At 47.9% G+C, this 14,901-nt stretch overlaps 1 protein-coding gene across 4 annotated transcripts in view; it reads right to left on the bottom strand.

Moving 5' to 3' along the window:
* Positions 1-14,901, bottom strand: part of CBFA2T2 (CBFA2/RUNX1 partner transcriptional co-repressor 2) — a 462,052-nt gene that overhangs the window by 16,424 nt on the left and 430,727 nt on the right. For all 4 annotated transcript variants that reach the window (XM_069652143.1, XM_069652142.1, XM_069652145.1 and 1 more), the window contains one exon: positions 1,329-1,519. In XM_069652143.1, coding sequence (XP_069508244.1) covers positions 1,329-1,519 — 191 coding nt within the window. The remainder of the gene's footprint in view (positions 1-1,328; positions 1,520-14,901) is intronic.

Genomic DNA, 14,901 nt, shown 5'->3' with positions numbered 1-14,901 from the left:
TTCCTGCTCCCCCCGGACCATAGTGGAGTAGACACTGCAACTAAAGCATGTCAGCTAGACAACATGAACGTCCATACTCATGAATTGTCTGTAGACCCTCCAAAATGTTGCAGCAAGTTTACTAATTGGTACTCGGTCTGAACACATCACACCTCCACTATGGCATCAGTACAGGCTCCTGGTACACCAGTGTACACAGATTAGGTGCTGTGCATATGAAAAGGGACCCATGCTTTTCTAAATCAAGCAGACTCTCTATACTCCCATCCGTTCTATTGTCTTCACCTCTCATTCTTACAGGTATCATTCCTTCAAAGATAAAAGTTACAATGGATCATCCTTAGTATACATTGGCCCTCCAGCTCCGCAACTTCCTTTCTGAGCGATCTTCACCTCCTTCCTAACCACACCACCTTCAGAAACAAAAATTAATACTTGGTATTGTAGTCCCCATTATTTCTTTCACTGCAGCCTTTCTGTTAGTGCAGAGCAGCACCAAGAAACCCCAGAGGCTACATGTGATATACAAAATCCATAAATAAACTTTAAAGCAGGGTCACAGGATGAAAGCTACATTAGAGAAGGGCACAAATGGAGATAAGAAAGGAGAAAAGAGGCACAAAAGGGGCTGGGCACAGCATGGAAGATGTAAGGGACATGGCAAGAGGAAATAAAGATTAGAAGAACAAAAGCGAGGATGAGCAAAATGTAAAAGGCCTGTGGAAGGAGAGATACTTGGAGATTGAGACCTGGGTGGAGTAAAACTGCGAAGGAGGGGCATAGTAGTCTTGCCCACACGTTTGGAAGGGTTACACGGTATGAGTCATGTGAGAGGTAATCTGCGCAAGGGGCGGGGGGTGGAGAATAGGCACCAAGGGACGGGGTGGGACGAGCAAAGAAAAGATTGAGTGTTTTGGATACTGAGTAAAAGAAACACACAGGAGTTAGTGTGCAGTTCCATAGGTTCAGTGGGAAGGCATGCACGGGAAACGTGGCGCAGGGGGTATAGGTAAAGTAAAACAGGTTGGCAGGAGAAAGGGGCAGCTGGGGCGAAGCGGGTAGTGTTGTAGATGCCCAGTGTATGCATCATGCACAGGGGCTGAGGAGCATACAGGTGAGGATCGCAGGAGCACAGGGTAACATGGAAGAAAACTTGCACGAAAAATAGAGGTCAGTGGAGAAGGGAAAATGGAAGTAAATATGCGAGGAAAGACTCCTAAGGGAGACAAGAAAGGTGCACATAGGATGTTATGGAGCCAAGGAAGGGCCCTCAGCCAATGTCTTGAACTTCCCCATGCAACCCAAAGCATGCCCATCTAAATACTTGCCTCTGTAGAGTCCTCCTGCTCACTAATGATTATGACAGCATTCTCGGTTGCCTGCCTTTTTGCATCTGCAATTGTCTGCTCCATCTTCGCTCTCTCGGAGGCAATCATTTCAAAGGCCTTCTTTTCAGCCTCCTCAACAGCCTTCTGCACCTCAGACAAGGCCTGATGCTGCACCTCATTAACAGTTTCTCCTACACCAGGACAACAAGCAAACAGAGGAAAACAATTTCAAATCAGATGCAGATAGTTGAGTGTTTTGTGAAATCATTTAATCAAAACCAACAGAATTAACAACATTATTTTCAATGTTTAGTTCCATATAGGAGCCTCTAGGTGTTTATAGAGATGAATGTGCAGAAGTGTATGCATTTTTGTCCAATAAATAGTACTCACTATTATGGGATTTTTACCAGTTTGTTTATTCTCATATAATAACGAGTAATCGGACCCACTATTGGCTTGTTTTTTTTTTTTTTTTTTAATAACAAGCCAGTTTGGTTCGTATTTGTATCTTGGTAATGTGGAAGTATAAGGGAAATGTGGAATGCCAGACTATCTCTGGTTGGCAGTTTCATCCCTCCCTTCTTGTATTGGCATATAGTTTTATTTACATTTACTCTAGGAGTTATTGTCCCCAATACGTCTTCATTTCTTTAGTAACTAAGTAACCATGCTCATGGGTCTTACATGGATTCACATACTCATCAATATTCCCAGTCAGGCTGGGAATCCCTGATAAAAAGTTTTGCTTTCGACTGAAATCGGGTGGGGGGTGTGATGTGGAAGGAGGGGGGGGGGGAGATAGTAGGCATACGGGGAGAGCCTGTCCCACAGGAACAAGAAGGCGTCCCCAAGACTCCTTGGCTGAGTGTATCTAATGGCTAAACTCAGACACTAAGTTGGCAGCTGTTGCATAGCGGTTGATCTGGGGGGGAACCCCACCTGCTGAAGAGCTGAGACACCTCCGCTTGTTGAAGTTCCCACTCGTGGCAGGACCGTAGCACCCTGCTGAGTGAGTCTGCAATGGTGGTCTTGGTGCCTGCCAGGTTAAAGGGGACAAGAAACATGTCCTGAAGAATGGCCCTGCGCTGCAAGGACTGGGCTTCCAGGGAGAGTGTGGGGTAGCGTGTCCCGAACAACTTCCATTTGTAGAACATGTTGGTGGTATTGTCCATAAAGATCAGCACCACCTTCCCCTTTAGCTGTGGCTGGAAGGACTTGAGGGCCCAGAAGACTGCCCTGAGCTCCAGGACGTTTATACGCAAGTCTTTCTCCTCCGGGAGCCAGAGGCCTCTGGTTTGACAATGCCCTGTGTGGACTCCCCAACCCTCTAGGGTGGCATCCGTGGTGACCGTGGCCTGGTACGGAGGAAATAAAGGGGACACCTTGAGTGAGATGCAGGTGTACTGCCACCACTGGAGAGCCTGCAGGAATGCCTGATTGAGGGCGATCTTGTCTGTCCAATTGCCTGTAATCTGCTGCCACCTGGTATCTAGAAACTCCTGGAGAGGCCGTATATGGAGCCTGCAAAAGGCGACCAGATAGATGCAAGAAGTCATGCCCAACAAAGACATGATGACCGGACTGTTGCATGGACACTGCTTACAGCCGCTGATCTGTCCCTAGGATGGCCTACACCCTCTCCTCCGAAGGTGTTGCCAGACATGACACTGTGTTGAAACGGGCGCCCAGGAACAGAGCATTCTGAGATGGCATTATGCAGGACTGCGGATAGTTAATGGAGAATCCGAGCGAAGTCAGAAGGTGTATGGTCTCCGCCGTGTGCTTGGTTGCGAGCGTGTGAGAGCGTGAGCGAATAAGCCAATCATCCAGATTGAAGACAATAAAGGCACTTGAGGTGCTGGTCCTCGACGTAGATGTTATTTAGTCCACAAAACATGCAGGCTTTGAAGAGACTTCTCTTTGCCGCACCGGACATGGTCGAGGCGAGTTGTAGGCCCAAGCATGGGCCTGTTGAAGTCACAGAGAGAACATACAATGATGGAAAGATGATGTTCACTGAAAAAAGGGTCCCTGCTGCCGGTAGTCACGGTAGACTAAGAGATGGAAGAAAAACTTAAAACTTACCAAAAAAATGCAGAAACTCCACAAATTTCAGGGAGCGAAGCACGAGGACTCCCACCCCTAGAAACGTAGAAACGTGCTGTAAAAATCTGAAGATGGCCACCACGGGTGGAGCTTAGGATGAGTGTCATTGGCTGTGGGCAGCATGACCCAAAGGCCAATGATTGGTTACAGAGGAGGCAAGCAGTTTACAGCCTAAAGCGAAACCGCTTTCTTTTTTACCAAGGATTCCCAGCCTGACAGGGAATATTCACGAGCATGTGAATCTATGCAAGACCCCATGCTGGAGAATTTTTCTATTTCGACAATTGGTTGCCACATTTGGGATAAAGTGTCTACATATATATTTTGTAAACACAAGTTCAATTTTATGCCTATATACTTTAACCCTTTAGGGACCCATTTAAAGGGATAATGATGAATGTCTGCTTTAGTGGTTTTTCTGGAGTTTGGAAGAGCTTCATAGGTTTGCCAATTTATTCTGTGGGCAGCAAATCGTAAGAAATTGTTTATACAGTTATTGAAATGTACTGATTGTTTTATGTTTTTCAAAGTTAACAAAATATCATCTTGCATAAAGTTAAAAGTTCAACCCAATAGCTGGTGTGGTCACGCCTGTGATTTTGTCATTAAGCCCAATGGTTGCTGGTGAACGTTCCAATGCGATAATAAATAGGGTTCTATGTCCGAATGCTGCCCATTGAAGGCTGCATACCAAAATGCCTATATTTATTAGGCCGATTTGGTGCAGCCTTGAAAGGGCAGCAAATATTTAGGGGGTTTCACCACCCAAACCCTCATCCCATCCCCTGCTGCATCAGGATGATTTACATGTTAAACAGGAGGTTCCACCCCATGAACCCATCCTTTAGCACCCCACCCCTCACATCGCACATACACACACATTCATAAATGCATACACAAACACTTAGCTTCTCTTCAGTCTGGCATTGGCCGGGATGCTTCAAAGTCGGCCCAGTCAGCCCGTGTGTGCACTCTAGTGCGGCGCTGAGGTGTGGCACAGCCTTTGTGGTCCATGGACTTAGGTTCAGGGTCTCCTGGTCCTGCAATCTTTAGGCATTAGACCATTCCTAGTACCTGTCCTTATAGTGAATGTTTCTGAAAAAAATCTATTACCTATCAATGTAGCGAAGGATTGTAGCACAGACATTTTTCCCTATTGATCGCAGCATCTCCCAAACAAAATCGTTCCAATGTTCTGAACATGTAACCCCACTCTACCGTAGCGAAAGTCTTTTTGGCTTCTAAAAAACAAGGCAACAGTGTGATTAACTATTTACTCTCTTACCTAGTAACGTTCTTTCGATGGGATGGTCCGACGACGTATTCCATATCTTTGACAGTAATCACCACAGCTGTGCTGCTTCGGAACATTTTCGGCGTCTGCGTCCTGCGTCGATGACGTTGATGCGCTGTCCCCGAGGACCACCTCCGACGGCCGCCGTCACCCGATGTGATAAGTAGGACGCAAGACGCCCGTAGCCTCAGTTGTAGTTTTTTCCACCAGAACGAGTGACACCAGTCTTCTGCCAGTCAGACGCACAAGGCCTTGCGGAAACGTAAGCTGCAATCGCATAAGAAATTCTGCAGTGGGGACGTTAGGGAGGGAGCAATATGGAATACGTCGTCAGACCATCCCATCGAAAGAACGTTACCAGGTAAGAGAGTAACTTGTTCTTCGAGGGGATTGGGTCCTCCAAAGTATTCCATATCTTTGACCGACTCCCAAAGCAGGACCAAAGCAAGGATGTGGGAAAAGAGTTTAGAACACAAATTTAGCATGCCGAATCAAAATGTGGAATAAAGGACTGCCTTGTCAAAGGCCAGATCCTGTCCTCGGATGGAATCGAGGGAGTAGTGACGTACAAACGTATGTACTGAAGCCCAGGTGGCTGCATCACTGATGTTACGAATAGGAACAACCCTCTGAAAGGCAGTAGATGCACCCATACCCCTGGTAGAATGGGCCCAGCAAGCCAGCCGGTGGGTCCTTACCCGCCAAGCGGTAATACTTGGAGATAGCCAAAATAATCCAACGAGAAAAAGTCTGTTTCGTCACAGCTTGTCCCAAACGCTTTCCAGCGTAACCAATGAAGAGTTGATCGTCCACTCTAACCCGGGACATGCGTGAAATATAAAAGCTCAACGCTCTCCTAGGATCAAGCCTATGGAGCCTCTCCTCTTCCTTACCAGGTTGCGGAGGAGAATAGAATGCCGGAAGGACAACCTTCAGGCCCAAATGAAATTCCGAAACCACCTTCGGAAGAAAGGATGGACGAACTCGAAGGACAACCCTGTCCTTATGAAACACAGCGAAGGGTGGCTTAACTGAAAGTGCCTGTAACTCACTCTGCGAGCGGAAGTAACCACAACCAAAAACACAGTTTTCAGAGTTAACAGTCTCGAAGGGCAAGAATGCAAAGGCTCAAACGGAGCACCCATAAGAAACTTAAGAACAAGGTTCAAATCCCAACCGGGCACCAGAAAAGGTGACGGAGGGAACACATTAGTGAGCCCTTTCAAAAACTGAGAAATTAAAGGAATCTTAAAATAGGAACATTCTTCAGACGAGCGCTTAAATATGGACAGCGCCGCCAGGTAACCTTTAATGGTACCTACTTGTAAGCCCCTGTGGGCCAAGGAAAGCAAAAAAAGACAGAACCATGGGAATGTCACACTCAAAAGGATCCACATTCTTAACTCTGCACCAGTCTCAGAATTTACGCCAACGGTACAGAGACTTTGTTGCCGGCCGTCTGGCCGAGAGCAACACCTCCAACACGCCTTCAGGGAGGTCCCAATCCTTATACCTCAACCTTTCAGAAGCCAAGCGTGAAGGTTGAGGGATCTGACCTCTGGATGGAGAACCTGACCCCCCCTCCCATGAGAGCAGATCGTCTCGGTAAGGAAGACGACGTGGAGGGCAGATGGACAAGTCGAGAAGGTCCGGGTACCACATCCTCCGGGCCCACGCGGGAGCAATGAGGATCATCCGGGAACCGAACCTCCGTAACCTCTGCAGTACTTGCGGGATGACAGGGACTGGAGGAAACTCGTACAGCAGTGGGAATGACCACTCCACCACGAACGCATCTCCTAAGGCTCCTTTTGGAGGAAATTCCCGCGAGCAGAACCTCTCGCACTTCCGGGTGACACTGGAGGTGAACAGATACACTTGAGCGGTCCCCCAAAGGGAGAAGATCTCCAGGAGAATCTCCTGAGCCAGCTCCCACTGGTGAGAGATCGTGCTCTGCCTGCTCAGAGCGTCCGCCGTCTCGTTGCGGTCTCCGGCCAGATGAATAGCCGAGAATGAAACTTCCTGCTGGATGGCTCAGAACTCGAGCTGCACCGCCTCCCTGCACACAGGAAGTGACCCTGCCCCCCCCTTTTTGTTGAGGTAGTGCATGGCCACCGTGTTGTCCGTTAGAATTAGGACACTCTTTCCTCGCACAGTCGGCAGAAAAGCCTTCAGGGCTAGCCTGACGGCCCTCAGCTCCAACAGATTGATATGGAGTCTGGACTCCGACTGAGACCAACGACGGCCGACAGTCAACTCGTTGGCATGAGCTCCCCATCCCGTGAGGGATGCGTCCGTCACGATCGTCACCTCCGGCCATGGTAGCCAAAATGGGGCCTCTTTCATCAGATTGCCTTCAATGGCCCACCACAGAAGGTCCTGGGCGACCGAGGGCGGCACCTGAACAGGATCCGACATCCTGCCGGAAGAGTGTGACCACTGCATCTTGAGTGCCCTCTGCAAAGATCTCATCCGCAGATGAGCCTCTGGCACCAGAAGAATGCAGGATGCCATGGGGCCAAGCAACCTCAAGAACTCTAACGCCGGGAGCATCTGGGTAGTTGAAACTTGTGCACCATCTGCTGAATGTGAAAAGCCCTAATCTGGGGAGGAAAACACAGCCCCAGGGATGTGTCGAGCACTGCTCCGATGTACTGGAGTCACTGTGTGGGCGTCAAATGGGACTTCTTTAAATTGAGGGATAAGCCCAGCTTGTGAAGGGAGTGGCAGGTGACGGACAGATGATCCAGGACTTGCTTGGGAGAGCTCCCCCTGATCAACCAATCGTCCAGGTAGGGGTAGACGTGAATTCCCCCCTTTCCTGAGATGCGCTGCCGCCACCACAACCATGAGCTTGGTGAAAAACCTCGGGGCGGAGGTCAATCCGAACGGCAGGACCCGAAACTGAAAGTGCGAGTCGCCAACCGCGAATCTCAGGTACTTCTTGTGCTTGGGATGGATCGGCACATGGAAGTAAGCGTCCTTGAGGTCGAGAGACACCAACCAGTCCTGAAGTTGAAAGGCCTGGAGGACTTGAGAGAGAGAGTAACCATCTTGAACCGCGCAAGTCCATGATGGGTCTCAATCCCCCGTCTTTCTACAAAATCAAAAAATAAGAGGAATACCATCCATTGTTCCTCTCCGCTACAGGCACCAGTTCTATGGCGCCTTTCTCCAGCAGGGCTTGAATTTCCTGTGCAAGGAGTGGATCCGGACTCTTCAAAGAGAGGTTCCCAGGAGGTGGATTGTCGTGAGGCCTCTGCCGAAAGGGAAGACAGTAGCCGTGGGTTATGATCTCCAGAACCCACACATCTGAATTAATGGCACGCCACTCTACAAGATGCTGCGCCAGCCTTCCCCCAACCGCGGAACCATGGGACCTGGCCTCATGACTGAGTGGTAGCGGCTGCGGCGTTGCCCGAGGGCAATGAGGCAACTGACCGAGCGGCCTTGGCACCTCGAGTACACCTTTTTCCATCTCTGGCACTCTTACAGTGGCCTCTTTGACCGACAGCTCCTCTCGCTTTACTGAAGGACGAGTAATAGCGAAAGCAACCTCCCCTCCATTGTTGTCCCCTAGGACGAAAAGGCGGAGGTTGTCTAACTGCACGGCCCAACGACTTCCTTGCAGCTTTGGAGGTCTGCAACCTCTCAAGGCTCTTGTCAGCCTTGCTGCCAAAAAGATGTTCACCGTCAAAGGGCATGTTGAGGAGCCGGGACTGCACATCAGGAGAGAACCCCGACTTCCGCAACCACGCAAACCTGCGTATTACGGTGCTCGCCACCATGGACCGGCTGACACAATCTGCCATGTCCAAACCCGACTGAACGGCCTCACACATGGCATCCTTGCCATCCTGAACCATAGCAAGGAAACCATCCCGTTCGTCCCCTTCGGGAATACGTTCAGCCGCTAATGCAACACAGTGCCACAGAGTGTGTGTGAAACGAGACAAGGCAAATATGGAGTTGGCCGCCTGAAGCGCCATACCCCCTGAAGAAAACACTTTCTTCGCCCAGCCATCAAAACGTTTGTCGCCCCTATCCGGAGGGATGGTAGGATACGACGCCTGCTTTACCGGGGCCATAGCCGCCTGCACCACCAAACTCTCCGGAGTGGGGTGCCTGGACAAGTAGCAGGGGTCACTACTGGCTGGACGGTATTTTCGTGACAAAGACTTGTCCACTGCCGGGAGACTCTCTGGAGCAGTCCAAGCCGCCGCCACCCTTCTCTGCAGAGCCATATGAAACGGCAGTACCGGGTCAGTGGGGGGGGGGGGGCAAGATAAAAGATGTCCGTGAGATCATCCTTAAACTCCCCTGGGAGAGCCGACCATCCCAAGTACTCTGTGACCTGAGACATAAGGCGCCGGTACGAAAAATTGGCATGAGTGCCAGGCTCAGGCCTACAAAACTCCACCTTCGGAGAGGCGCCCAGTCCACTGGCATCATGCAGCGACTAGCTCAGGTCATCAAATTGGCTATGGCCCGAGAGAAGCTCATTTGGCACCGTAACCGGAACCAAGCCCTCATCAGAGCCCTCATCACCCTCTCAAAAATGTACTCCAGGCGGTGAGAGGAAGACACCTGGGGACCAAAGCTATGCCTGACCTTAGCCAGAACCTTTCTAGGGGCTACCCCCGTGCCACGGGGCCCCTCCGACACCACCGCCTCGAAAGGCGTCGAGGGCGCCGAACGAGTCGGGCCGGCGTCTAGCGAATCGGCATCGACGTCAGCCGCAGCACCGCCCGCATCGGCGGCGTCGACACAGGCCTCGAAGCCAGAGCTCTGAGCGTGTCCTTCGATGACCTAGGTGCCGACAGCGTCGACGACCCCCTCGGAGGCAAAGCCTCGAGAGAGGTCATCGACGACCTCGGCGCCACAGGCGTTGACATCTTCCTCGAAGACAGCACAGGATCACGCAGTCTCGAGCGCGGCGAGAACGGTTACCCTTGTCCGAGCGGGACCTCTCCCGCAAACCGTGCCGACCACCCGAGCCCGAAGGCGTGCGAGCGGTGTCTCTCGACCGATCACGACTGACCCCACTCGGTGTCCTGCGATTTGAGAATCGCTAACATCTTCCTGAAGGAAGCCCATTCCTCCGGTGTCGCTTGCATGGTGGGATAAGGAAGACGACGGGGAAGGCGACCGATGCCAGCGCTTCCGGGAATGCCTCGAAGAGACAGAGGAGTGGCGAGATCGACTCCTGGAAGGAGACCCACTGGACCTCCGACGATGACGCAGAGAGTCGCCTATCGAATCATCAGTCGAAAGCCCTACAGACCTCGACTTTTCCGGGGCTTAGGCACCCTACCTACCGACAACTTCTTGCGCTCCCACAAGGCCTTGGCCGTGAGCGTCTGACAGTCGACACAGTCGTCCGTGTCGTGGGCCTCCCCGAGGTACCAGAGGCAGGTGTCGTGCGAGTCCGTTACCTACATCTTGGACCCACAGTCCCCGCATTTCTTGAAGCCCGGACGCAGGGTCGAAGACGAGGTAGACATCGTCACGAACAGGCTTTTCTCAAAAACCAAACAGGTTCAAAGAACCGAGAAGAATACAACAAACTCCAAAGAGTCGAGGCCTACTGAGATTCACAAATCGAACGCGTTAGTGGAAAAAACGGAACTGAGGCTATGGGCGTCGCACGTCCTACTTATCACATCGGCGACGTCGGCTGTCGGAGGAGGTCCTCGGGGACGGCACATCGACGTAGAACATTTTCTGAAGCAGCATAGCTGTGGTGGTTACTGTCAAAGATATGGAATACATCGGTGGACCCAATCCCCTCGAATATATGTGTGCTGCTCCTGGCAAAGTATGTGCAGCAATTCTCTTACATTAGCATTAGACAACCTTCCAGGAAAATATCCAACCTGTGAACGGTGGACAAGTAGGCATAGGAAATGTTGTAATCAAGTAGCTAGACGATTTGCATTTTTGTAAATTTGTAGATCTTGGTTTATTAAAAAATGTGTTTAACATTGCTACACTTTTTTTCCATCTTCTTGTCTCGGATTTTTCTGTTAAATTCTGCTAATAAATTACCCTTACAATCTGCTACAATATATAATTTAACAGTGGGACATTATCCTCACATATCTTGCAAAACTCTTAGGCAAACCAATCTTGCCCCAGCATTTTCCCCTAGAAAAGCGTTTTGTTTGCTTAATTTCCAATTCATTAATTGGGGCTTCTAAATATTCTTTAGATTTGTCATCGAAAGATGAACTTTTTAAATTAAACGTAAAGTCCCTTTCTATATAAATATTTTTAACTTCTGAGCTGTACAAAGAACCCTAAAATGCAGCAATTGAATGTGATCTATCAAAACTCCCACCATCCTCGGCTTTTAGAAAAGGAATGGTATTAGAGAAGTTTAATTTCTCAAATTGTAAGGCTAAAAGCCTTCCAGCTTTTTCACCATGTTCATGTACTTTAATTTAAAGTGGAACAGAGCAAACTCTGCTTGTTTAGTAAAAAAAACTATTATAACGACCAATTGGTATAATAATTGTTAAAATGAATCTCTAGAATCTGGACTGGTGGGAACATTTTAGGAGGACACCCTATGCATGATGATCACAGAGCGCTGAGAGATTAGCCAAAACCCAATCAAGGTAGCCCGGAGAGCGGTGAAGGCTTAGTGTCAGGATAGAGGGGCCAGGAGCCCGCAATGAGTCCACACAGTATTGCACAAAATAATTCAACTTAGATAGTCAGTTATAAAAATACGGTAATTTATTTTAGGCTTTATGAACCCTCTGGAAAATTAATCCAACATGTAGCACTGTCCCACAACACACTATAATACAAATATATACAATCACCAGTAGGTACTCTTGATAAGCATCAGGTAAGTTAAATCAAGCAGAGCAGGGACTTTAGATGCAGTAAATGATGGGTGCAAAATAAGAAGAGCAATACCTTAATTTGAGAAGTCCACACCCTAAAATGAATGGGGCCTTTTGCCCAAATGTTACAGGGTTCAACGTCACAGGGTTTCTCGTCAGTATGAGCTCTCTTTAAAAAGGATGCAATGAGCTTCTGGAGGTGGTAGTTTCAAACTATTTCAAATTCATTCAACAATTTACGAAAGGAAAGTTAAGTATTCTCCTTTCTTCCAGACTCAAGGCTTACCCAGGTGCAGGATACCCGACCCAGGTTCGACGATCAAAGGCGAGTTGAATGGAGATGGGAGGCAAAGGGACTTGTTACCAATATTTTCCTATGGAGGACAGGCACACTGATGCTTAGTTACCCACTCCCCCCCGTTCCCCCAGTCTACGGTTTTCCCAGACGTCTTTCTGGGTCATCTGGGGGTGGCTGGGGGCTTCATCTTAAAGAGTTTGTTCCATTGAGCAGAGCCCAGCAGTTGCAGGGTCGAGGATTCTTCTGGTTGAATGGAAATGCAAGGTGCAACCCTTTTCTCAAAGGAAATGCAGAATCCAACGATGCAGGCCTCTTTAGAACACTTCACGAGATAGAGGGAGAGGAGTTCCAGTGACAGTCACCGATTGCAGGCCGCAACAGGCATCCTTCCAGTTGTGGTCACAGCAGCTGCTCCTGGACAGGTACCCTTGAGGGTGGGAAGCTGAAATATGGGAAGAGGGAGAAGGAGACTTGTGACACAAGCTGGTGACCACCAAAGTTCAGGACTACAATTCGGACCGGCAAAGGTTTTGGTGAGGTAGCCCATTAGAGAGCTGGTCAGTTCACTGGATAGTCCAGGCCACTTCAATAGGTTCTTAAGGGCTGGATCCTTGAGAATGCATTGCATCCAGTTGGTTCCACTAGTACAGGGGCTGGCCCTTAGTCTTTGGACATCAGGCAGAGGAGCAGGTCTTCACCGGGCCGGACACAGCAAGGGATGCTGGGCCACTCCAGTAGTCTTCAGATAGTCATCTGGCTTCTTTTCAAGGGATTCCTACTCAAATGTAGATCTCAATATAGCTTCAGAGGGCCTCCTTTTACCCAAGAATCGAGCTGGAAGCAAATCCAAATCCACCAATAGTAAGGATCTGCACCATTCGAAAAGCCGTAGTTGTCCAATCAGGGACAACTACTGGTTTCACATCCACCCAAGAAGAAGCAGACAAGGATGTGGACTGGACCTAGACAGTCCCAGCCCTCTTTCATGGGCAACAGACACACACACCTCTGCTCCCATCCCTCCCCCGACTTTCCGCACCTGAAAGGGCAGGAAGAAGGCCAAACTACAATAAGCCCAAAGAACAAGTGAAAATCCTGTGGGACTGCCATTTTAGTAGTGGATGTGCACACCAGAAATAATGCAAAAAGGCCACAAAAAAAATAAACTGCTGCCACAAGCTTGTTTTTAGGCACATATAAAGATAACCAAAATTACACTGTGCAAAAATATAGGGCGCTACAAAAGTATCCCCAATCCACTACATTGTAAAATGCTGTGTGCAATTCTAAAATACAAGAATTCAAAAAAGGGAAACAATGTTTCCCATTAGTGATAGTTTGAATGACTAATCAGTTTCCCCATAACATGTGAGCACAAGGCAAGGGAAGTGAAGCTGAAGCTTCCCTTCAAAAAGTCAACTCTGAATCAAAAACAGAGCAAACAGAAAGGGGTTCCATAGGAAACTATGGAGGGAAAGTGGCAAAAACACACAGATTATGTGCCCCTTAAATGGTGCCTAGAAAGAAACGGTATGCAAATAAACAAGGGTGCCATTCACAAACTGCAGCAATTATCCGAATGATAAAGGCTTTGCCTCAACTTGTTACACAACTCTATACTGTGAGGAACTCATGGTGGCAACAGTAAAGACAGACAAGTGATCACAGTTCAAGGGTGTTTATTGAACAATTAATGCAGGGTGGAAAAATGCCGAAGCTAAACCTACATCTAAGCTGGGAGCAAGCGTTGACCATCAAATGAAAATAAAGCAGTCCCAGTGGCGTTGTGTCAAAATAAAAGGGCCTACACTAAGAAAAACCTATTGCCAATCCTTACCCTAAACACATAAGAAGTGTGGGATAGGGTTTCAATAAAGAAAGAAGTGTTCTCAATTCATAAGTCAGGGTGTGACTGTACGGGGTCTCCCTTCCCCACGTTTTCAGCACGGGACAAGGTGGGTCTCCCGAGCACAGCACACACTCGAGCTTTCCCCAGCAAGAGCCGACAGTTCTGGTCCAGCCATCACTTTCTCCGTTGGATAAAACGTATCTTTCCAATAAAAAGTCTCTTGCCTTCAACGGGTAATCGTTCCAACAAGCACACACACAGTTCTGTTCTACAAATGTTTTGGGTCAATGACATTTGTGATGTCATCTTTGATGTCCTGGGTGTTAGTCTTAGCAGTGCACAGCGGTGGCGCGAGTTATGGTTGCTTAGCTTGCCATAACTGGCGAATTTCAAGGGTTTTTCGGTTTTACTTGGAACCATAACGTCCCTTTAATGTTTTTTTTACTGAATATATCATAACAGTGGCAGAGAGGGCTATCTATTGCACTAACATGAGCAAATGTATGCGCTCTCAGGATTTGGGATACTACATCTTTGTCAATAATGAAAGATTGGTTGGGTGAAATACCTAAAATAGCATTTTATGAATGTCTGATGCATCACTTGCAGGATGCCTTGTCACGTTTTGGAGATATGGGGACATTTTATAGAATGCATATCTGGTACCTAAGTTGTTCAACTTTGGATCTATATGCTAATACTGTACAAACTCTCAGATGGTTTGTAGCCATTATTTGATTGCCTCATTTTGTAATGGAACAGTTTCTTCAAAAACAAAAAGCTTCACTAGATGCTTGCATCTGGTTAGCTATAGTTCTTACTTCAAACTATTTTATTTTTAGAGAACAGTAAAAGAGTAATAAAACAGAGACAACAAGCTTTTAAAATAGGATCACACAGATGAAGTAAAAAGTTTCAATTAAAAAAGGAAAAATAATAGAACTTAACTAGTAATATTTTATACTTGGGGGCAATATAGATGGTGAAAGTAACATGAATTTACATACAAATGAATATGTTCACATTTATGGGGAAAACAGACAAACGGATTAGTTAACATTACATATTTCCACTTACTTATAATGAATTTTAAAGTTTATGTAATTTTACTATTATAGTATTTTTTTAACTATATTAATTTTGATAAACAGTTACAGAATTGACTGCTT

The sequence above is a fragment of the Ambystoma mexicanum genome, chromosome 3p, assembly GCF_040938575.1.
Source record: "Ambystoma mexicanum isolate Mex_15411 chromosome 3p, UKY_AmexF1_1, whole genome shotgun sequence".
NCBI classification, from domain to species: Eukaryota; Metazoa; Chordata; class Amphibia; order Caudata; family Ambystomatidae; genus Ambystoma; species Ambystoma mexicanum.
The sequence above is the reverse complement of the archived record's forward strand: the minus strand, read 5'-3'. Positions and strand labels throughout refer to the sequence as shown.